Here is a 22,416-nt window from a genome sequence, read left to right on the forward strand (position 1 = left end):
TGCAAAGACAGGATGAACATCATCAAGCTAGACAAAGACACTGGCCAACCTCGATAAGAATCACTTTCTTGCCAATGCAAGGAAGAAATTCCTTTGTGACAACGATGCCAATCTCATCAACTCTCAGGCGATCTCATCAACTCTCCGGCGCAACAAGCAAAATGAAATCAGCATAAGACTAACACATGAAATTGACATAAGAAAGAGTTTTTCCCGGAATGAGACAATGAGACCTGACGAGATCCAGGAAGGCCATTGAAAAGAAATTTGGACTATTCAGCCCATCCTGGACACCTGGACTGCCTAAGGGCAGAAAAACCCTATAAAATGCTGGACTGAAAGCTGCATCGGCGTGGATTTGGGAGTCTTGTACCCCGGTGCGGACCCCTATCTACCCAGCGCGGCGCTGATATTCTCCTAATTTGTGGCTTTCTCATTTTTCTGGTGTTCGATATTTTGTTATTAATAAATTGTCTTTTATTTATCCGATATTTGCCATTGCATTTATAACAGATATTAAGGTGTTTGGGAAAAATAATGGGGTGTTAAAGGTCACTGAATAGAGTTATTAATAGGCACATGTTAGCCACCTTAAAAGTAAACCAAATATTGTGTGTTTGCATTCTTTCCTCTGCTGTGTGCCAATGAAAAAGCTATCAAATCTGTAAACTATGTAGAAATGTATATAAGCCGTCATTCTGCACGAAATAAAGGAAGAATGTAGAGGTAACCACAGTGGTCGGATCTGTGTTGCTTTCGTCCAACCCTCTATTATTATTGGTATCCCTGGCTTCAGAGTAACCATCTTAGGAAGTTAAGATAACACTCTTCTAAACAGTCATGTACCTATGACTTTAAAAATGAAACACACACACAAAAAAAATCCTACTAAAATAGCTTACAACCAATAACAACTACTATACAGAAGTATCACTGACTCTCTGTGTTATCTGTAAAAGATAAAACAGCAGAGATTCTGCAGCTCCTTCTATTCACAAACAGGTCTTTATCAGCAGTTTATCGCAGCTGCTTCAGTTGGAGTCGCCTTTTTTCTAAAAAAAATAACTATACTTTGAAATTTAGACAAGCATCTTTTAACAAAACTTAGAATAATTTTAAATTAAACAACACTTAAACTCGATAGAAAGTAATTTGAAGAGAACTTAGCATCCGGATACCAAAGCAATAACACATAAATTATAGTGAAGCTTAACTCTGATTTGGTGCGGGGGGGGAAAAAACTGAGCGAAACTTGAGCTTCCCTCGGGCCTCCTCGGCCCCCCTGCAGCCTCCTCCTCTCAAGCAGAGCCAGCTGGCAGCCAGCCCCCATGCCTCCGCCCGCAGCGCCTGTGGTGCCGCAGGGGGGCTGAGCATGGAGAGAGAGACTCTGGCCGCTCGTTGGGGGCGGCAAGAGCTGTGCCAGGCTCTCCATGTCCGGCCTGTCACAGCCTCCTGGGGCTGCTGCATCCCAGACACTCGTGGTGGAAAAGCGGAGGGGGAAAAGCAACACAAAAAATAAAACCCCTTTAAAGACCGCATGTAGCAAAAAGCGAAAAAACACCGAAAACGAATACAGAAAAGGCTAAAAAGGACACGAAGCGCTTGTGGCTCCCACCTCCCGTCCCAGAGCCCTCAGAGTCCCGTGGAGAGGGGTCACCAATGCAGGCCCCCCCCCTCCAGGCAGAGCTGCTGGGTCTGTTGAAAAGCCCGCGCACCGAGACAAGCAGGGAATGTAATTTGAACTTTCAGCTCTGGGAAGGAGTTGTGTTGCAGGAAATGCTGTCCAACTCCTGCTGCCCTCAGAGTCCGCGCGTCCCACATGGAGCTGCAAACTTACCGGCACCTGGGGCTCGGGGGTCCTGTGGAGGACAAAACTCACCTGCGCGGAGCTGCCGCGGCCACCACCCACCGCTGCAGCATCCCAGGGAGCCATGTTTGCTTCTGTGCATTCTGCACCATCCGCAGCCCCGTGCACTCACTGCCTGGGTCCTGCTCTGCTGGCAGGATCTTGTCTTTGCTTGTTTCTTGCTGTCCTGTGGCTAGCTGTAGCCGTAGCCTTTCACTACTTTGTATATTTGCTACTTGAATTTCTTTTCACTGCAGACTGTTCTTTTTGGTTTTAACTGCCTTACAGCCTGTCCTACTCAAAAAAAAATCTTCTCTCTTGACCCCATTTCAATAGCCTTTTTAAAGCCTCCGGGTCATATTTTACATCTCTCCTAGAGAGAATATGCTGAAGAATGTTTAACGTTGCTTGCTCCTCCTTGGAGAGAACTTTTCCCATTCTCCAGCCCTGGTCACTCACATGGGTTGATCCGGTGTATCTGCTGCACAGCGAATTTCTATCTGGAGCTTTTCCTGGGAGGTTTCTTTTGCTCCCGACTCCGCGTGGAAGCTGTCCTCCGACTCCCTCCAGCCACAGTCCAGCCATGGCCAGTCTCCGACCGGATCCCCCCACCTATTCACTCTGCAGCACCCTCTTCAAACCCCCTCAGAGTCCTAAGAGTTCTCGAGTTGCTTCACTATCACGCAGTCATCATGTCGTGGGTCACCAACATGCAGGGGCTCAGGACTTCTGAGCAACAGAACCAGTATGATTTCAGCAGAAGCCATTTATTGTTTACATTAAGCTACAGTTATAAATTCTAAGGCTGCTTGTTCATGTGTTCATCATTATTTGATTGGTTCTTCCATCTTGTCCATGTGTCCAGCATGCACCCTCCAGGAAACATGATTGGTCCCAGGTTATTGCTCTGTGGGCCTCCTTTATCTAGGTCTTGCATTCCTCAGGCTCTTCTTATTTTAGCCCTGTTTTTCTCAGTAACCTTGATGAATTCCTGAGGGTTCTGATAACAATAACTGCAGGTGGTTTGGCTGGGGCACATTCTGGCCCAAGCTGTTCAAATACATTGCAACAAATGGCCACCCTGCACGCACCTCTGATGAGGGCCGAAGCATGTCTTGGATGAGATGCTTTCAGAGGAGATCAGCCTGAGGCCAGAGGGAAAGGCTTTCCATAGCAGTACAGTGGCAGAGCCATGGGCAGTGGGAGCCAGGCAGAGCTTCTCCCCAGGCTGCCTTTGCCAACAGCCAACAAATCATCTGTAGAGCAGGAACATGGCGAGCTCATTGAGACACTTGATCAGCTTCCCTGTTAAGGGAGGCCGATGGGACAAAGCTGTGTGTCCTCCACACCAGAGCCTGTCAGCTCTCCTGGAAAGAATGCCTGGCTGCATGGATTCGATCCAGACACCAGCAAGGGTCTTCATAACACCCCAGAGAGCTGCAGCCTGGATGACATGTGGCTTCCATTATCGTCATCCAAGGGAGCCAAACCAGCAGATCTCAGAGGCTGACTGCTCCAGAAGCCTGAGAACCAAGGGGTTAAAGTACTTGGCCAGGGAAGGTCCTGGGAGGAGAAAAGCACCGAAACTGCTTGATTGAAGTATTCAAATTAGATGGGGTTGCAAAGCAGTTAATTTCTCAACTTGAAAAAAACTAAATATTTGCCAGCCAAGACCAGAAGCAGTGGGAGCCCATCGACAGCTTTGCTGGGGCTCCTCATGCTGGGGAGGACTCCAGAGGTCTCTGCTGTAATTACCTACGGTCTTTAGTATTTTGTTCTGTAGTTTATGAACTTGCTTGAGCATTTTGTGGATAAAAGCCAGTGATCCAAACCCCAGCTGTATTTCTGCTTAAAGAAGCAAAGGGCTGCTGCCTGGCATTGCAGTGTGACACTTTGTTGTTTCAAAGAATTTCCTAATTTGCACAGTCTGGAGAGGATCAAACCATTGGTTGGTGGAAGGAAACGGTTGCTCTGCCAGGCTGGTGCTCCCTCCCAGCCTCCAGGACAGGCAACCACCTCCCATCCTTGCACAGATGGACCAACAAACAGCCTTGCATGGACCGAGCCACCACTCACACTGAGGGCTCACTGCCTCATTGATCCATTGCCTCATTGATCCACAGCCATGGACACCTCACTGTCAGCAACCCCTGAGCAAGTCCAGCCATGCCAGTGCCAGGGAGAAGATGTTCTTCCCTCTGCCTTGTGCCACAGCAGACCTGGAAACAGCTCCAGTGTGGGGATGTGGATTTGGGATGCTGTGGGGACAGTGCCAGGGCTCATCCCTAGGTTAGTCCTTGTCTGTGGGCTGACAGCTCTCCTTGCTCTGGTCCATCTGCCTCACCCCTCAGGCTTTTCTCATCTGCTTTTTTGCTGTTCTAATCTTTTCTCTAATATTTAATCCCATGCTAAATTCTTTCCCATCCTCTTAAAATTCTGCAATTCTCCTAATTTTTTTCCTTATCTTGTCTGCGTAATTGAGAACCATCTTGAATCCTTCTGTGTTCAGTCTTCATACCTTGTGCCGCCACTATGTTCCAATCACTTAAACATGAGATCTTTGCATATTATTTCTGTGGAGATTAATTTTTGCATGTTCCCTAGAAAGAAAGTCATCTTCCATTAGCAAGTACTTTGTGGTGAATGGAGGGGACATCACCCCAGGAGCAGAGGCAGCAGTGGAGGGTCCCACCCTGCACTGTGCCTCAGTGGTACTGATGAGACAAGCTGGGATTTCTTTCCCAGCAATATCTTTACTCTTCGATGGCCCTGAGTGAAAGGCTTTGACACTCTCCATCAGCACAGCACCAGGTGAGGGCTGGCACATGTTCCCCGACAACCTCCCTCTGGCAATGCAGCTGCCACTGCCCCTGGTATCACCCACCACGTCTCAGCACACTGGGAAGGGAAGGAAAAAAGCCACTTCCCCCTGCACAGACACATTGCACCAAGAGCAGAGAAAATTGATCTCTGGCTGCTAAGCCTCACTAGCACTTTGTGTTGCTGAAAGGAATAATCAAGCCTGGCCCTGGAAAAGGCAAAGACAGAAAGGAAATAAAAGCTTTCCCTGTCTAATGATTTCTCTCTGGGGTTGGGGCCCTCCCTGGGGACCCCAGTGGTGGTTTTGGGAGAGGCACTGGGGCTGCTTTTGCTCTGGGGCCTGGTTCAGCAGCAGATCCACAACAATCCCACAAAATTTTGCTTTTCCTGCTCACTCGGCAGGTCTGAGGGAAAGGAGAAGAGGCTGCCAGGGCTCCCAGCTGAGCCCCCAGTAAGGGGGCTGCCACATGCACTTACACTGGGCTTGCCCAGGGATGTCACCTGAGCCACAGCACAATTTATCTCCTGTCCTTTGTGTAGCAGCCATGGTCTTATGCAGAAGCCTGGCTTTCTCCAGGTTGTGGCCCTCACACAAATGCAGGGGTTAGTTTGGGGACAAGGATCAAAGTGCTGAAGTGCCATTCACAGGACTTGAGCAGGAAGAGAAGGCTCCTCACTTGCCCACAAGCCAAGGGTTGAGCTTTGCCCTCCCCAAGAGTATGGGCCATTTGCCACAGCCCATCACCAGTGGCTCAAAATCTGGATCTAATACTCTGTTGCCTCAACAATTACCAGATTAAAAGAAAAATCCACACTGAAAGAGGAGTCCAGAGGCTCCTCCAGGCTCATGGCAGCACACCCTGAGGTGGCCCAGCCCCAGTTTCAGCTACTTACAGTCCAGGGGACACACATTTCCGCAGGCAGCCCCCTCAGCCCCATCCTTGCCAAGCTGTCCAAGAGTCAGGGGTAGAGCTGTGGCAGTGTCAGACACCTGCGAGCAGGGGTGTAGGGGGACCATCACATCCTCACACTGGTCCAGGGAAGCTGACTGTCACCTCAGCCCCAGGAAAGCACTGCCAGAGGGATGCTCCATCATTTGGTGCCCTGTGGAAGATGAAGGTTGGTGAGGCTGCAGGTGGGGAGAGGCAGAGGAGGAGGAGGTAGCAGATCTCTCCCAGCCCCTGCTCTGCAGCCCTGTGCTAGGACCGGCCAGGCTGGCTGGCTGGCGGTGGGCGTTCGTGACTCATGATCCCTGATCACCATCCGATGACACATTTACTGCCAGCAGAACAGGCCTCCCACCAGCACAGCAGCCCTGGAGCCTCATGGGAGGGTGGCTGGGCTTTGCCAGCAGCTGTGCTGATGCAAATGGGCAGGGAGGTCACTAGCTGCAGCCCTGGGATATACAACCTGATGTGCCCCCTGGCTGGGTGGGTAATGGGGGCAGACCAGGACCTTGTGTCCCAATGTTCAGTGTGGGAGCACGGGCAGAGATGGGACCTGGCCAGGGCCAAGCATAGCAGGCCTTAGAGCCAGCCCAGCTCCCTCATCTCCCACAGCACCCTCCCTTCCTGGCTGCCTGGAGAGCTGGTTCCCGGCAGTGAGCCCACAGTGACAAATACCTTTAAAACATTCTTTAAGTGAGAAATCTCACTGCACTCCCTACACCAAGCCCTAATACAGTGCAGGCATAAATACAGCACTAATGCAAAAGCTAAAGGATTTCCCATAACTGAGCAAAGCGGGCAGAGGGGTGAGAGCCTGGTGGGGAAAGTCCAGCCCTCCTCCCTCCTCAGCATGGGCTACCTTCAATCTAATCCTACTGGTCCAAATGTGGCCACAGCCCCCACCCTTGGACTGTTCAGTGTAGGAAATTAAAATCTTTCAAGGACTCATCCTCCTCAGCTCAGAGCCCCAAGTTGTCCTTGTTACTCTCACCAAAATCCCCTTGATTTATGCAATAGCACAAGTAGCATCATGATGTGTGACCTGTGCATCACCCATCCTCCTGCTGCCAGCACTGCTAGGGCCCTGCCTGTTCCTAACCTCGCTGAGGGTCACAACAGGGCCAGGGCAGCAGGACTGGGCATATCCAGCTTCCAAAGCACAAGGGATACTCTAGGCAGGGGAGTTGCTGAGCCAGCACCTGCTGCTCCTGCACACACCATCATGGGGTGTGGGTGGCCACCAGCACCCTGCAACCCAGAGAATACATGGTCTTACCTTTGCATTTCCTCTGCCTTAGCACAGCCACACATGGCTCTGAGAACAGTGATGGGAATATCCTGTCTCCTTACTAGCATGCCAGCGTGTGACCCTCGGGCAGGCTCACCCCACAGGGCAAGTGGCTGATGGCTTTGATTCAGGTTTCTGTGGGGGAAAGAAAAACACAGTTTTCTTCAATAAGAGTTTTCCAGAAGCTTTACAAACTACAGGCACCTTTGCTTTGGTGCAGCCACATGCAGCCCAAAACACCCCCCAGTGTCCCTTGATGTGATCACCAGGAACTGTTCACCAGCAGGAGCCCTACCATTCAGGTGCCACTGTGCTGCAGGTATGAGGGCAAAACTGAGAGCTGGCAGAGCTGTGCGGCAGGTGGGGCCATGGCCACAAAGGCTTCATGGCCATGGGGAGCACAGGACATGCAGGAACTGCAGCAGAAGCACTGCCATGGAGATGGGCTGAACGTTGGTGCTGTGAAGCATTAAAGCAGAAGCCGCATCAATTACAGACACAGGCTTTGAGCATGCAGTGGCTGTGGAGGGTGGGAGGCAGCAGCTCCCTTGGGAAGGCTCTGATAACATTTACAAGCAAATCATTTACACAAACCATGGAGCAAAGCAGAAATACCTCTGTGGAACCCAGCTGTGGCTGTGAAGAGAGAAATGGTGCAGCAGCACGGTACCAGGGCCTCCTGCCTGGCAGCAGGATCTTCCTCAGGCAGGTGGTGAGGTGTCACAGTGCCATCCCCTCGGGGCTGGATTTATACTTTTGGATCTAGGGGAAGAGCAGTGGGAACAGTGGGGCAGATGCCAGGGCACATGCCTGCTAAACAGACTGGCAGAGCCACCCTGAAAAAGGCAAAATAAGGAGGGAAGGGCAAAGCAAACATCTTCCAACTGAGCTAGGCCTTGCTGGGACCTCATCAGAGCTGGCTTGCTGGGTGGCTGCTCCTCCAAGCCTGTCCCCATGGTCTTCAGCTGTGGCATTTTCTGTCTCCTTGTCCACAGACACCTCAGTGGCCTCCCAGCCCACTTACAGGGATCCTTTGTTAGCATGTGCTGCCATCTGAGATGTACTCAAGGCACCTGAGTGCATTGTCTGCAGTAACAGCTCAGAGCACAAGTGAGAGAGTACAGGCTGTTCCTCATACTGCCTTGCACTCTGACATGACCCCTGCTGGGGAGAGTAAAGGGCTGCTTGTGTTGGAGAGCATATTTTAGATCCACAACTCATTGGGGACTAGCCAAACATTTCTCCATTCTCTTATTTCTCATAATAAAGAAATCAAATTGATCTATTTATCCAGCACTAAGACAAGATTGAATAAAAACTGGCTTTGGACCATCTGAATATGGAGCAAGTATTGAAAAATCGAATTTTTCCCATGTTTCCCACTGAAGCTTTAACAGTCAAAGAACTAAAAGAGATTTTTGTATTAAACTTGACTTTCCTGCACAAACAAGCCCCAATGAAAAAGTAGACGGGCTAGGTGCTGTAAGACTTCAAAATGACACATGCTGTAAATACAACATTATGAATAATTTTGGTCAGATCCTTTAATTCAACTCCATCTATAGTGCAGTTTGCAGCAGCTCCTCCTGTAACTTCTGCAAATGGGCCCCAGGTGAAATCCCACATCCCTGGCACAAGGATGCTGTTTGGCCTTGAAACACAATTTGAAGTCTCTTGTTGATGGACTACCCTCAATTTTCAGTGCTAGTGTGGGACTCCCACTCCCAACCTCCTCCATGGGGGAGGCTTCTTAGCAGAGTTGGTGTCTTCAAGCAGCCAAGGCCCAGCCCATCCCACATCTCAAGGAATGCATCACTTGAAAGCCCCTGTCTCCATCCTGCAGGGAAAGAAAGCCAGACCGAAGCTAGCAATAAAAATTATGAGCAGCCATTCAGGAAGGATCCTATGCTTCCACATCAACTGCCTAGAAAAGTTTCAGTTCCACTTTTTTTTTAATCTTAGAAACAATTCAGACATTTAACTGTGCCATCACATGAGGCAGGAGTCATTTATAGAAGAAAGCTCCAAGTGGCCTTGACACACAAATAAGAGTCAATTAACCTGGAAGAAGTCAGGGGAACAGGCTGATGAAAAAGCAGCAGTTACATAATTTGTCCTGGGCTCGGTCTGTCTGTTCTCAGTCAGCAGCTTGTCCTACTGGGGATGAGGAGCAGTGTCTGCCCAGCCTCCTCTGGCAGTGCCTCCTCCAGCAGTGCCTCCTCACCGCCACTCCTGCCCTGGGCAGCTCTACTGCACCCACATCCCCTGAAACACATTCTCAAACTCCTAATCCCTCCTCCAAGTCCCAAGAATCAGATTCTTAAACTCCTTTGGGAAAACAGCCAAGGATCCCTCCCCTGCTGTGAGGGGACTCCCTTGTGCTGGCACTAAACTCCTCTGGCTGCACCATCCAGGCTCACTCGTCACACCGGTGTCCTGTCATGGCTGCTTGGGTGCCAAGGCTGCACCGACACTCGCACATCATGAGGGCAGTTACTAACATCCTTGGGGCTCCCGACATTGTCCTCTGTTGCCCAAAAGCTGAGTGATGCTGTGGCCTGGGACAGCCATGTGCCCTGGCTTGGTGCCTCCAGCTTAAAGCCTTGATGGAACAAGTGATGACCACAAGCCAGTTTAAGGGTAAAAGCCCCTCTGATGCAATGCTATTGGCAAGAAGGTGGTGACCAAAGTGGCCCCTCACTGTTGAGCAGTTTTCTTACATCTAAATCTATGCAACACTACAGAGAGGACAAACAAGCTCATCAAGAAGCAATTTTCTCTTGCAGCAGCCTAGACCCAGCTCAGCCAGGGTGGCTCCAGACCATGGTGAGAGGAAGCCCCAGCTTGTGCTGGCTGGAGGCATGAGCCTGGCTGGGCAGCCTGGGATGGGCTGGGCACTTGGAAGAGAGCTGGGGAATCCAGGCTGCTGCCAAAGGGGAGCTCACTGATGTATTATTGCACTGGGACATTCAAAACAGTATCTGCCACGAATGCTGAAATTCAGAGAAAAATTAATACACACACCACTGTTCTACAAAAGCTGCAGGCCTTTGAATGGGAGTTGATTCATTCTTCATGGTTATCTTCAAATGCACAGCTCTGATCTCTTCTCTAATCACATCACAGACAGGGTCAGAAAGGAAACATGGAAAAATACAAGCCAAGCAGACCATATCACGTGTCTCCGAAGGTCTAAGGCACGAGAGAAACCAAAAGGCAGCATCTGAAAAGTTTTACTTTTTATTTTTCTAAAATACAAATGTCTGTCTTGTGTTAGTAACTTTATCATGATAGGCCAAATGCATCCAGTAAAAAGGAAGCACTGGCTACAGAATTCAAAATAAGGAAGATATTTTCTGGAAAGAAATTTATTCTGTTGATCTACACTTCAGATATAACAGATTCATATTCATATTCATTAGTTATTATTTTTACATCAGAATCTTTGAAGTTTGGGACTAATAAACTGGAACTTGAAAAGTTTTCATAGTAAACTCCTATTAATGTGTAGATATGGATCCATAAAAAACATAACCAAGAATTTTATACACTTTATTAAAAGATCAAAAAATAAACGATAACAATATAGAAGTAACATACTAAAATGAGTAGCATTATGCACATTTCTAAAGCACATACAAGCACTACAGCAATATAATGTGGCAAAAAGAAACAAATTCAAAGCGTACACCCTGTTGGTAGCAGTTGAGGGAATGAACTATCCTGTTATGGAACTGAAATACTGCATTAACCTACGCCTGTCTGGATCCAATGATATTTTAATTTCTTACAATTCCACAGGGCTAAGTGTAATCATTTGTATATATTTTCTAACCTATTCCATTAAATTGATATCTAATGTTTCCCTTACTTTGTTTTACCAGAAATGCCTATGAAAATAAGAATGTGCTTCAAAGATCTACTTTACACAGTACAGTATAAATGCTTTTATATATTTAAATTAAAAATTGACAATTTAGGAGAACATTCTCTCTTTGATTTTAGTGATTGCCTAAAATACAATTCTCTATTAAAAAAAAAAAAAAGTGATCTGTTGTCAGGTGATGTAATAAAGGGTGAGGAGTTGGTTCATTTTCATGATCTAAAAAGAAATTAAAACAAAGCTAATTGGAAAGAAAAAAAAATCCCATAATCCAGTCTAAGAATGGTCTTATCATCCCCTCATCTGCTAGGATACAAAAGCCATGGCAACAAAATCATTTGGCTTCCACCACTATCAAATAGCATCTGTGTACAGTAATAAAGAACTGGAATCTTGTAATTTGGTGTCAGGTAATTCTCTCTGTTGTGTCTTTGGAAAAATAACTTCATTTTATTTAACAGTTGTGTTATTTTGCATGTTTAAATATCTCCTTTGAGAGACATATACAGTTATTTTTGATGATAGAGGATGTCAGTAAAGATCACTAGCAAAGATTTTAGCAGTGTTGTCATGATCATGCTCATACTCCGACAAAATTTGACCAGCTATGATTCATTTCACATAGTGCAAAATATTTTTCTCTCGTAATCCTAGAAATGAGAAAGAGCTTGATTATATATAGAAACTGATTATGGCAAAGGGAAGCCATAATCGTGTGGTGGCTTGAACTAGCTGATTATTTCGTATTAAAATCTAGGTTATTATATAACACCACAGAGAGAAGCAACATCTGATTTTTCCTTATTTTAAAGACCCGGGGGCTGCTCCAATTCAGCAAACCACCACTTGCACAGCCCTGTGGTGCAGAGTGGGCTGGCTGGGCACGCACTGGCATTGCCAGGAGTCAGGAATGCTGGCCAAGGAGCAGGTCTTGGGCTTGGCAGCAACAGCTCAGCCCCCAACCCTGGGACATCCAGAAAAGGGCGACAGTGACATTGGATGCCACCTCCCACCAGTTCTACTCTGGGGGACTTGACTCACTGCTTGAGTCAGGACCAGACGCATGGCAAAACCAACTACTTTTCTGAAGCAAAACTGGAGCTTGGGTTTTCCAAAACAAACAAAAAAAACCCCTTAATAAAAAATTCCAACAGAAACCAAAACTTGTTCCAATCAAAAATAATTGGGTCAACACAGGCACTTCAGCTGCTCCAAAATCCCCCAGCACTGCAGAGCCCCAGCAGTGCCAATACAAACAGGAACAGGAGGCTGCTCACTGAGGGGCCACAGCTTTGCTCTCCTTTGGTGGCAACTCAAAGGGGCTTGTTAGTCCCAGCCCGGAGCACCCAGCTGGCCACACTGCCACCAGCCTCCACCTCCTTGCCCCAGCAGCACTACCATGTGCCTCTCAAATAAACATCATGGTTGTCACACAGCAGGATGAACTGGTCCCAGACAATCCCAACCCATCCCTGTCCATCTACAGTTCACCAGCTCCTTCCATTTTGTTACTTTGCCCCAAAAGGTTAAAAAAAAAGAAAAAAAATCAAGAAGTTGTGACATTTAAAATTTGCTCTGGGATTTAAAACATTTGCCACAATGACAGTCACCTTCCACAGATAAACATGTCCAGACAGAAATAGGATTAGGTGCTAGGAAAAATGTGTGTGTGCTGCCATGGACCTACCAGTCCTAAAAGGATTCACCGAGAACACAACCAATCAGAAACATGACCTGGGGTGTATTTAAAAATGTAGGCTGATTAAAAAAAGTAATTTGAATCTTTGCTAGTGACCTTACTAATTAATTCCACACCGTTTCCCATTCTCTGCGCTGCAGGTTGGAGCTGACCTGTTATCAGTCTGCTGTATAATAAGCTATGGCAAACTACAAAGCTTTTACAACAGCAAAGCAACATCATGCTTTCAGATAAGTTTTATAGCAAAAAACTCCTCCTTTTCAAAGCCTTAGTAATACCTATCTCTTTTACAAACTTTTCCTGTATTATTACAGACTTTTTATATTCAAAATAAGTTCCAAGGATTTCTTTCGTGGACTATGTACATAAGTGCAATAAAGGTGTGTCTCACACATTCGTACACTAACTGAATCAGTTTAACTGCAGCATATTTGTATCTTCAACACTGTTATGGGGTCATTCCACAATATTTTTTTTCTTATGTACAGCTTTTGCTAATATAAATTAGTATCAAAATAGTTATATGCTTAATTATTTAGCTCTGATCGTAATGTAATCGTGTGAGTGTTCAATTCCTGGAGAAAAGAAAATTGCAGGCAAAGCTACAGTACTGAAACTGATTAATTCTGAATTCCCACTGTGTGAATGGATGTGAAATGAAAGCAAGACCGGTCACTACGTTGTAAATACAGGCTGCTGTGTTTCCGAAGTGAAAATACTGTGGAATAACCCTTGCCACACAACAATTTCTACAAGCTATAAAACCTGACTCTAAATCCATGTGTTGTAAACTTCTTGACTGAAAAAGTGACCTTAAAGACACAAATTCAGCGTTCACATAGGACTTTGGGATTTTAAAAATATTCAATCATATCTTTATCTGACAGTATCGAACTGTACCTTTAACAAGCTCATACTGTTACACATCACTTTTAATTTACATGTGAAAATTTCACAAATAATGTATACAAAGGTAGCCATGTTGTAGTTTTGTTGCCATAGCAACAACAACTTAATATAATTAGTTAACAATGAATCTATCATTGTAGGAGTTACATACAAAGTTAATTTTGTTCTTAAACCATAAACTATACAAACTAGTTATGGACTGTATTCTATATCTTACCATGCTTCAGTGTTGGTTTAGAATATAACTAAATGGGCTGAATACATGTATTAAAAATTTTAAACTTTCTCTAACTCTCCTTCAAAATTAAATTCATTAGTTACTAAAGATATCAAAAAAAGCAATAATGAAAACCTTAAAAACTAATGGTAGAGAAATGAAAATATATGACATGAATTAATGCATTGTAGCCTAGTAACAATGAGTTGTGGCTCTATTTACATTTGGATTAGGCTATCAACTATTTTTTTTTAAAGTTATTACAGTCTTTAACATACAGTATATACTCTAAGGCCTTCAACAGGCACATGGTAAAATCAGGTCAATATCAAACTAAATCCATTCAACAGGAATGGGAAATTAGATTTTCCTCATAAATTTCACCTTTTTCAATTTTCGTGTCTGTGAAATGTACAAGGGATAAACAAAACGAGGACTCCAGTTTTTCAATTGTTGTGTACCTGGCGTGTCCCAGAGCTACTCCTACTGTGCCAGCACCAGCCCCAGCCAGGCCAGGGGATGCCAGCAGCACACGTGCATTCCGCTCCGGCCACCTGTGCCACCAACACGTGCCCGGCTCCAGTGCCAGCTCCGCAGGGTACCCGCTGCAGTGAGACAGCAGGAGGAGCAGCGGGACCCCAACCCAGCCGTGCCACCCTTGGGGAGCACCCGAGTGCAGAGAGAGGCAGCAAGGAGGGGTGGCCGGCAGGAGAAGTGCGTTGGAGCGCTTGGGAACGGGGCCTGCGCGGGCTGCCCAGGGAGGTAATGGCTTCTAGAACATTGCGATGCAAAAATACATAGTCAAAAATCATCAGCTAAAAATTTCCAACTAAAAAACACGGCTGATAGTGAAATCATGTTCCAAATTACTAAAGACACTGTATTTAACAAAAATAATCTTAATAGTTTTATGAATTCATTTTAAATCCCTCTTTTATTGTCTGCTTATGTTACAGTTTAGTAGTAGTACTTTTTATTGAAACTACTAACAACCTTTTTTCGTGAAAATGATCAATCTCAGCTTTCATTTTCCCTCTGCATGACCCGTTTTATCTAAGTTTCAGCATTTCTTGCATATTGTTTGCATAAGGCTGAGAGAAATGGACAAAGAGAAATAACTTTGGATAAATAAAAAATATAGGTTCATGGAAAGTGGGAAGTTTATAAAAACGTCACTAAAATTATATTGATTTAAACAAACTTACATACATCTCTTGTCAAATAAAGGATGATATTCATGCTTTTATGACATGTTTAGAGTCACTAACTAGCTTGGTGACTGTAATAGTCTATTTAGGAAATTTATAGTCTGGCGACTGGTTTCTCTTTTCTTTCTTGAACAAAGAAAATTAGAGCAAGTCATTGCACAACTAGTTTAAATAGTGCTACCTCAAAATGGCATTTTTGCCGAGATTGTTTTGAATTTGGTGAAGTTTAGTGCTTCAAGCTTTTCTTTCCTTAAACTCATTTACAAATTAACTCTAAATTTGCCAGCAATATAAAAACTGTTGTGGCACCTAATATAACTACCCTGAACATCCCTCATTGGACCTCTGGACCTCTTTAATAAAAATAATCCTTAAATGCCTTTTTTTTCAGTGCTTTAAATGTGACATGAAAACAGCTGTATTCTAGGCTTACATTCTATGCACATCTATGCCAGATGTTTAAGTCGATAAATAAAATAGGAGGTTACATCAAAGTTTCAAGATATACAAAAATCCATTTAGCACTGAAAAAATTTCAACCTCCTTGAACTCATAAAGCCATACAAGCTTGAATGCATCCTTTCTGGCTTAAGATCAGCTCTGTTCTTTGTTGAGGCACTGGCACAGGTTGTGCAAAATCCATTTTTGATACACAAATAATTTCAAACAGGAAGTACTCAAATCCACTTTTTCCACTAACAATGTTATGGTTTCAGGAAACAGAAACACAGTGGTGAAAAGAACAGGTATGTGGTCACCAATACAAAAGAGAGTCACTGATTTCAGGCCACCCTGCCACTTGTGAGCACAGATGGCTGGGGAACATCCACGGATACAAGAGACTGTCAAAACTCAGGGTCCATAAAGGAGGTCTTGGGAGGATGTTTTTTTCCCTCTTTCTATCAGGGTTTGGTTCAAAGTCTGATGAATTGAACAAATAATTCCTCAAGGCCTTCTTGAGCTGGGCTTCTCAAAGGTTTGTTCTATGAGTGTCTCCATGGGCAGATGGTCAGAGCCTGCCCTGGGGTGCACAGGCTGCGCCCTAGGTGCACCTCCATCACTTGTGGCCCATGGAGATACAGATCTAGAAGGTTGTCTGTGCTCATACTGCAGCAGAGGAGGCAAGGAAAATCTCACCAAGGCCAAGGAACTGGGAAAAGAGAAGAAAATCTGGTTGTCTGAATTTGGCACTCTACAGGACCACTCTGAGCTCGGGGTGGTTGCCCCTCCAGACACTGTGAGCTGGCCTCTAGGTGTGATTCTCTTTTTCCTTGTATGGAGTTTGTGGATTTACAGCAGCAAATCCATCTCTCCCATAATGCCAATGATACTGTAGAGCTATGACAGGGATGAATTTGGAGGTATCCTCAACCAAAATGCATTTCTGCAGCCAGATTGTTCAGCAACGCAGCATAACGACATGCAGGGCTGTCCAAGGTGCACGGGCTGAAGTGGTTTTATTCGTGTGTATGAAAAGGAGGTATTGAGAACTAGCCCTTGTTGTGCAGCAAACATTGCTCTTGATCAAGTAGAAAGTGCCAAAATAAACCCACTGACCGACAGGATCTCCATTAAGACAAATGTTTATCTAGAGCAGAAAGATTGTGATGAGCTTTTTGCTGCTTTGTTACTGCTGTGTTTGCTTTACAGGGCCACGGGGGGGGGGGGGGGTGGGGGGGGTGTGGGTGTAAATCACCCACTTATGGAAAATGGTGATTAAATAAATGGGGCATGCTGACAAAATTTCAACCAAGAGACATATAAGATTTCAGGCAAAAATATTTCAGCATGCTTGGTGGAGACAAGCCCCAGGGCTCAAAGCTACCCAGCCTCGGTTGAGTCATGGCCTGAGGCCCTCCCCAGCCAACAGCTGGCACCCACTCCTCTCCAATGCAATGAGCTTTTGCCCAACTGAAGCTGTCTCACTCCACCACCACCTTTTTGTTGTTTGTTTTGACTGCACCATGAGAACAGCGAGAGAGATTGTGCGTCGTTTACAGCTGAGAATGCACTTCAATGGACAACAGAGCTGCAGAAATCCCTTGATGCTTACCCCTGTCTGAGCAAACTGTTCCTGTCCCCTTACTGAGCCTGGGCGTTTTTTTTTTTTTTTTTTTTTTTTTTTTTTTTTTTTTTTTTTTCCCAAAAGTTTCCAGAATCAGCTCATTGGATTGAAAGAAGAACTCTGAACTGGACTAAAATGATAGTCATCCTTTCACATCACTCATCACTTGTACTAAAAATTTGGAGAGTATCTGAAGGCAAGTTTTAAATTATAAAAGGAGCATTTAACATAAGCAACTTTCACTGACATTAACAGCAAAATCCAGCAAAGGGCAGAACATTCTGTCATGCTTTTCAAGCACATAATTTCTGTTTCCCTCAATAACATTTTTAGTAAAAAACAAACAAAACCCCATAAAACCTACAGTATATGAAAACTTAAGACATAACAATAATGAAAAAATGGTATTGAGTATACTTGATAATGATGTACACTTTAAAACAAATCAATAGACTATGATGTAAACAAAACAGTAAGATAACATTTTAAAAACAAGACAAACATTTATCCATCGATAGTATACAGTAAACCAACAGTCCGCTGTGCAGATGCGCTTATCATGATGGTAGTCATAAAATGATTAAGTGTGTTAAAGTAATGTGTTATAAAAGTCGATTATAATTTCCTACTTGTATATCTCATATAACAGAGCACTGTTTGTTAATTGCTTCTATAGTGCTTTTTTTTTTCTTTTTTTTTTTTTTGACATTCCCATTGATCGGTTTTTGGTTAACATGTAGGCTGCAACAGGCTTACTGTAGAGGTGGTAGAGAATGATAGAGGGAAGAGGGGAATATATACAGAAAGGCCATGCGCAGCTTCCCACCAAGAAGTCCTGGTGCTCCATAATTTTACTGTTCAGAATTTCAACATGGTCTGCTGCAGGGGAAAGAAAAAAAAAAAAAAAAAAAAAAAAAACAAAGAAATAGTGAGAAGTTAATACATCTATATTTTAAAAGTCATTCTAATATATTTACATTCTCAATGTGTTGCCCAAGAGGTTGTCATTAGTGTGTTGCAGACAGACATTTTATTCCATTAATTTTCTGATGTAGGGAGAAATTGCCAATAACACACTTGGCATTCTCTTAAATCTGCACTTACGACTCTCTTTCCCACGCACTTCACACACAATGACAGGACAAATAGTGAAAGAGGGAGGTGGACAAATAATAGTCTTGATTTTTGGATGGGATGCCAAGTAGAGGGTGGCTAAGGAGAGGGCTTTGGATGATCCTACACCAAAGGAATCCCTGAACTGTGTTAGCTCTTGTTTCTTTCAGACAGTCACATTAAATCTGATCCTAAGGAGTCACAAGCCAAAGGCAAACTGAGCCCAGAGATAAAACAGACACAGAAACCCTGTGCTCAGGGGACCCTCTTCTGGGAGAAAATTGCCTCTTTGTGATGTACTCATGAAAATCCTCCACTGAAGGACCCAACAACTTATCTCCTGCAGACCTAGACCAACCAGCCTGGCTACCAGGACTACTTCAACCATGGAGGAAAAGAAAAACATCTGTCAGAGCAGCGTTTCAGTTACCAAAGTCCCACTCAGGGAAAGTCTCCTGAAAAAATTCTGAAAACAATCTCAGACTTCAAGATTAAGCTCTTCCAATCAAATGATCCCTTATTGGGTGGAACAGGCTGGTTTACATATGCTATGGAAATGGGTTAACATGTCAGGTGTCACGTCTGTCTGTCATTTGGAACAGCAGTACAGTCTAAGCTGAACATTTTCACTAATGTGGATAAGCTTGGTGTCACCCCTCATGAACAGGGTCCACAGCCACAGTTAGCAGGTCATGTATACATATGAAATTTAATTAAGGTCAGCAGAGATAAGAGCCACCACTGAGAAAGTAGCTTCTGTTGATTGGTAATAGATACCATTACAGAATTGCTTGCCAAATTAATTTCCAGTATTTAAGGACTTGCCTGTAATATGTGACCTAAGGAAGAAATGGGTTGCATATCTGCATATACTAAATGGCTGCTTTGAGAAAATCTGGTGACCTCTTGTTGAATTGGCTGAACTCCTCTTTACTCTCTTGGGGTAAAAAAACAGTCAAGAACTGAAACTACCCAGAGATTTTAGCTCATGAACATCAGCTAAAACTCACAAAGAAAAGCAATGGAAAAATGACACTGCTGCTATGATTGTGAAATAGTACTCTCAAATTCCTCCATCATTCCCCTCAGAGGAAACTATCATCTTAGGGAAGCCCAGGATCTGCAGGTGGGGTGAAGACTATGTTGCTTATGACATTCATTCTGGTCTTCAACCCACCATGAGCCAGGCCTTCTCTGCAGCTGATCAGCAGAGTTCTGCCCAGACCAAGCCAGCCTTACAGATGCACAACAGCTGCTGTTGACCCAATCCTGCTTACCCCAGGAAAGGAAATATGTCACTAACAGCAAAAGAGAAGTTACATCTTTTCAGCTGACTCATTACCAGAGCAGTCTTTGCCATCAACACTGCAAATCCCTGAGGCATCTGCAAGCAGCTGGGAGCTGTGCAGAGCAAGAGCAACCTGTAAACAGAGCCATGGGACTGGGGGGATGCACAGGGAGGCAGTGAACACTACAACACAGGTACTTGAGACACAGGAAATTCATTACAAACCACGGGGCTGGTCCATGTCTGTACTGCAGTTGCTGAATTCCTGTTGAGTCGGCAGAGCATGAGGCCAGTGGGGTCCTTGGGCTCAGCCCCTCTGCCTGAGCCAGCCCCGTGTTTAGGGGATGCAGTGCCCACGTACAAATCAATTCACCATAAAGAGAAATACCAAAAAGGAACTTACTGTTCTATCGGAAATTTCTACATCTGTGAAACAAACATGCTGCTACTCAGTTCATCTACTGATAACTGGGATATCTACAGCAAAAAAAAAACAAAACAAAGAACACAACACATTAAAACATTGCCTTGAGATCAGCCTGTTAATTCTGTCTTCAGTATCAGGTTAATATGTACATCAGTGTCTTATAAAACAGGATCCACTCCCAAGTCTTTATTTTGCTACATGTTAAGTACAATGTAGCTGCACCACTACTGATGCCTTGTGGAGTACCTGGTGATTGTACTGGGATTTTGACTCCATAGACTACAAGAAAAACAGAAATGCCCTGAAACTATCTGGCTGAAACAGGACTCACACAGCCACAGAGCAATGCTGCACAGGAATTTCTACTTTCCTCTCATGACCCATACAAGTCTGAGTAAGACCTGCTCTACCTGAAAATAACAACAAAGCACAGAAAAAGCCTGGTGATTCCTACTGCGAGCAGTAAAACACTGCCTAGGACTTATGCAGGTAAAACCTACTGAAATCCTCAAGACCTCACACAAACAAAAGAGTAGAGGATGCCCCCAGAAATATTACTGGCATTCAGCATGGCTAACAGCCTCCTACAGAGCAAAGTGACACCCCAGTTTCTTTGCAATAGCTCTAAACCTGAGACCATGACAAATAAAAATGCTAAAATTAGTCCTGGGGAAAAAAAAAAAAAGTGTTTTAAATGCCTCTGGTCTAACTGGAAGAAGTTGTGTCACACCAAATTATCAGGAAGCATCACTAGGACAGGTTGTGCATATACAGTTCAGGACTGGTGCAGAAGCAGCCATCATACTCAGTATCTTCAGAGGAAAGTTTTGGAGAGAATTATGGTTCAGCAGACATGCATAGAATCCTGTACACTTATGGCAGTGCTACAATTGCACGTACTGCACATCCAGAATCCTTTCTGTAGGGATGGGTGACATGCTACTGGTATTAAAAAAACTTTACACTTCACAGTCTCACCCCCAATTTTTGGGTTTTGGTTGTTTGGGGATTTTTTGGTAGTTTTTAGAGTCCAATTTTGTGGTGGGGGGAGGTCACTTTGTATCTCTACTTCCACTTTCCAGCCCAGAGAGGACATGCCAAAATACCACAGGGAAGGATGCTCAGGGTGGTATTTCTGCTTGAGACTGAAAGCAGAAGTGCTGCAGGTCTTGCGTGACTGTCCGCACGGGGGATATTCACAGCACCAGTTTTCGGAGGCCCCGGGGGGAGGTGTGTTTTTGGAGGAGAGCCTGTGCCCCTGCCAATCGCCCATCCCTATGCTCCAGCCAGGCTGGCGCCCATCCCGCAGCGGCAGGAGCGGCCCCTCTCGGATCCCCAGCCACACGCACACGCACACACTGCCTCTGCGTGCCCCAGTCTGCGCCGAGCTGGGCGGGACAGCGCTCGACCCCTGGATGGGATCCAGCCCTCATGCGGTCCTCAAGATCTGAACATGTGAAAGAAAGCCATTGAAAGGGCCAAACCTGATTGGCTGTAGCTGTTGCAGCGAAGGGGACGCTGGTGGCAGGAGTTGTTGCTGCAGACACAGTGGTGGGCGTAGCACCGTGCATCATGGGCACTTTCAGAAGGGAACCATGGAAGCGACATACAGGAGGGTGGAGCATATATATATTTTGTTTGGTTGGTTGGTTTTATGTAACCATGGCAACATGTGGTGGATTTGGGGGCGTGGCAGGAATCACAGTAACAAGCCATGTGACATCGTCATGAAGGACACATCGGGGTGCAGCATGCAATCACAGTGCAAAGCAAGACAGCATTGGGAAAAAAAATAAAGAGAGAAGGGGAAAAGCCAATTACAATTATAATTAAGGAAAAAACCAAAACATTCTTAACACAGTACATTTATAAGCAGAACAATGATGTATTAGACTCCGGGGGCCAAATTTCCAAAGGGGGGAGAGGATGGGTGTGCTAGCAAAAGCCCACGTCAGCTCGCACCCGTGGGGAGTTAGACACAGCCAGTGCATGTTCCTTTGGGTGGGGACATTTTGGCAAGCGCACCCTCCCACCCGCCTGGGAAAGCTTGTCCCCTTCCCTCCCCACCCCGTCCCTGCCAGCAACCAGAGGTACATGATACACTTTGCAGTGGCTGCCACAGCCCTTTCACCAGGTTTTCTCGCCTCTCTCTAGCAGGGACAATGTTTCAGCACAGGACAGAGCTAGAGGCACAGCAAACGAGCGGCTGGCAGACTGAGCTCTCTCCGTACAAATACGGCATGCTTCCTTCACACCCTAATTCTATAGGATTTGGCAAAACTCTCCTCTTGCAGAGTGGTGGGTGGGGGGGATGCAGAGGGGAAAGGACAGAGAGGGGAAAAATACACAAATGAATCTGAACAGCTACAATTTGCAGGAAGAGCATCCAAAAGGACAACACGGCAGCAGGGAGCTTGGCAGCCTCCTGAAGCTGCACATCCTGCAGAGCACAGTGCTGGAAGGGATGCCCTGGTGCACACATGGACATCCCCCAAACCCGGGGGCAGTTTGTGGGGCCGAGGAACCCACAGGAAGGCCCAGCCATCCCCACAAACATGCAGTGGGGAAGCAGACTTGCCTTCCCCTCCACCCCACCAGCCATGGCCAGCCGTAGCAGGGAAGGAGCATGTGCCTGTGGCTGGGCACACTCCAGCCACGAGATGTTGGAATGTGTGGGTTGGGGTTTCCTACAGGCAGAGGTGTATT

At 45.4% G+C, this 22,416-nt stretch overlaps 1 protein-coding gene across 3 annotated transcripts in view; it reads right to left on the minus strand.

The window, feature by feature from the left end:
• Window positions 1-16,507: 16,507 nt before the first annotated feature.
• LOC310922145 (muscleblind-like protein 3) overlaps window positions 16,508-22,416 on the minus strand; it is a 109,867-nt gene continuing 103,958 nt past the window's right edge. For 2 of the 3 annotated variants that reach the window (XM_083882546.1, XM_083882547.1), the window contains exons 7-9: window positions 21,195-21,289; window positions 19,687-19,760; window positions 16,508-17,761 (exon numbers count right to left, since the gene is read on the minus strand). In XM_083882546.1, the coding sequence (XP_083738672.1) occupies window positions 19,704-19,760; window positions 21,195-21,289 (152 nt within the window). In that variant the 3' untranslated portion in view covers window positions 16,508-17,761; window positions 19,687-19,703. The remainder of the gene's footprint in view (window positions 17,762-19,686; window positions 19,761-21,194; window positions 21,290-22,416) is intronic. The other variant, XR_014592305.1, reaches the window with a different exon arrangement.

This window comes from Zosterops lateralis, assembly GCF_965231275.1.
Source record: "Zosterops lateralis genome assembly, chromosome: W".
Lineage (NCBI taxonomy): Eukaryota > Metazoa > Chordata > Aves > Passeriformes > Zosteropidae > Zosterops > Zosterops lateralis.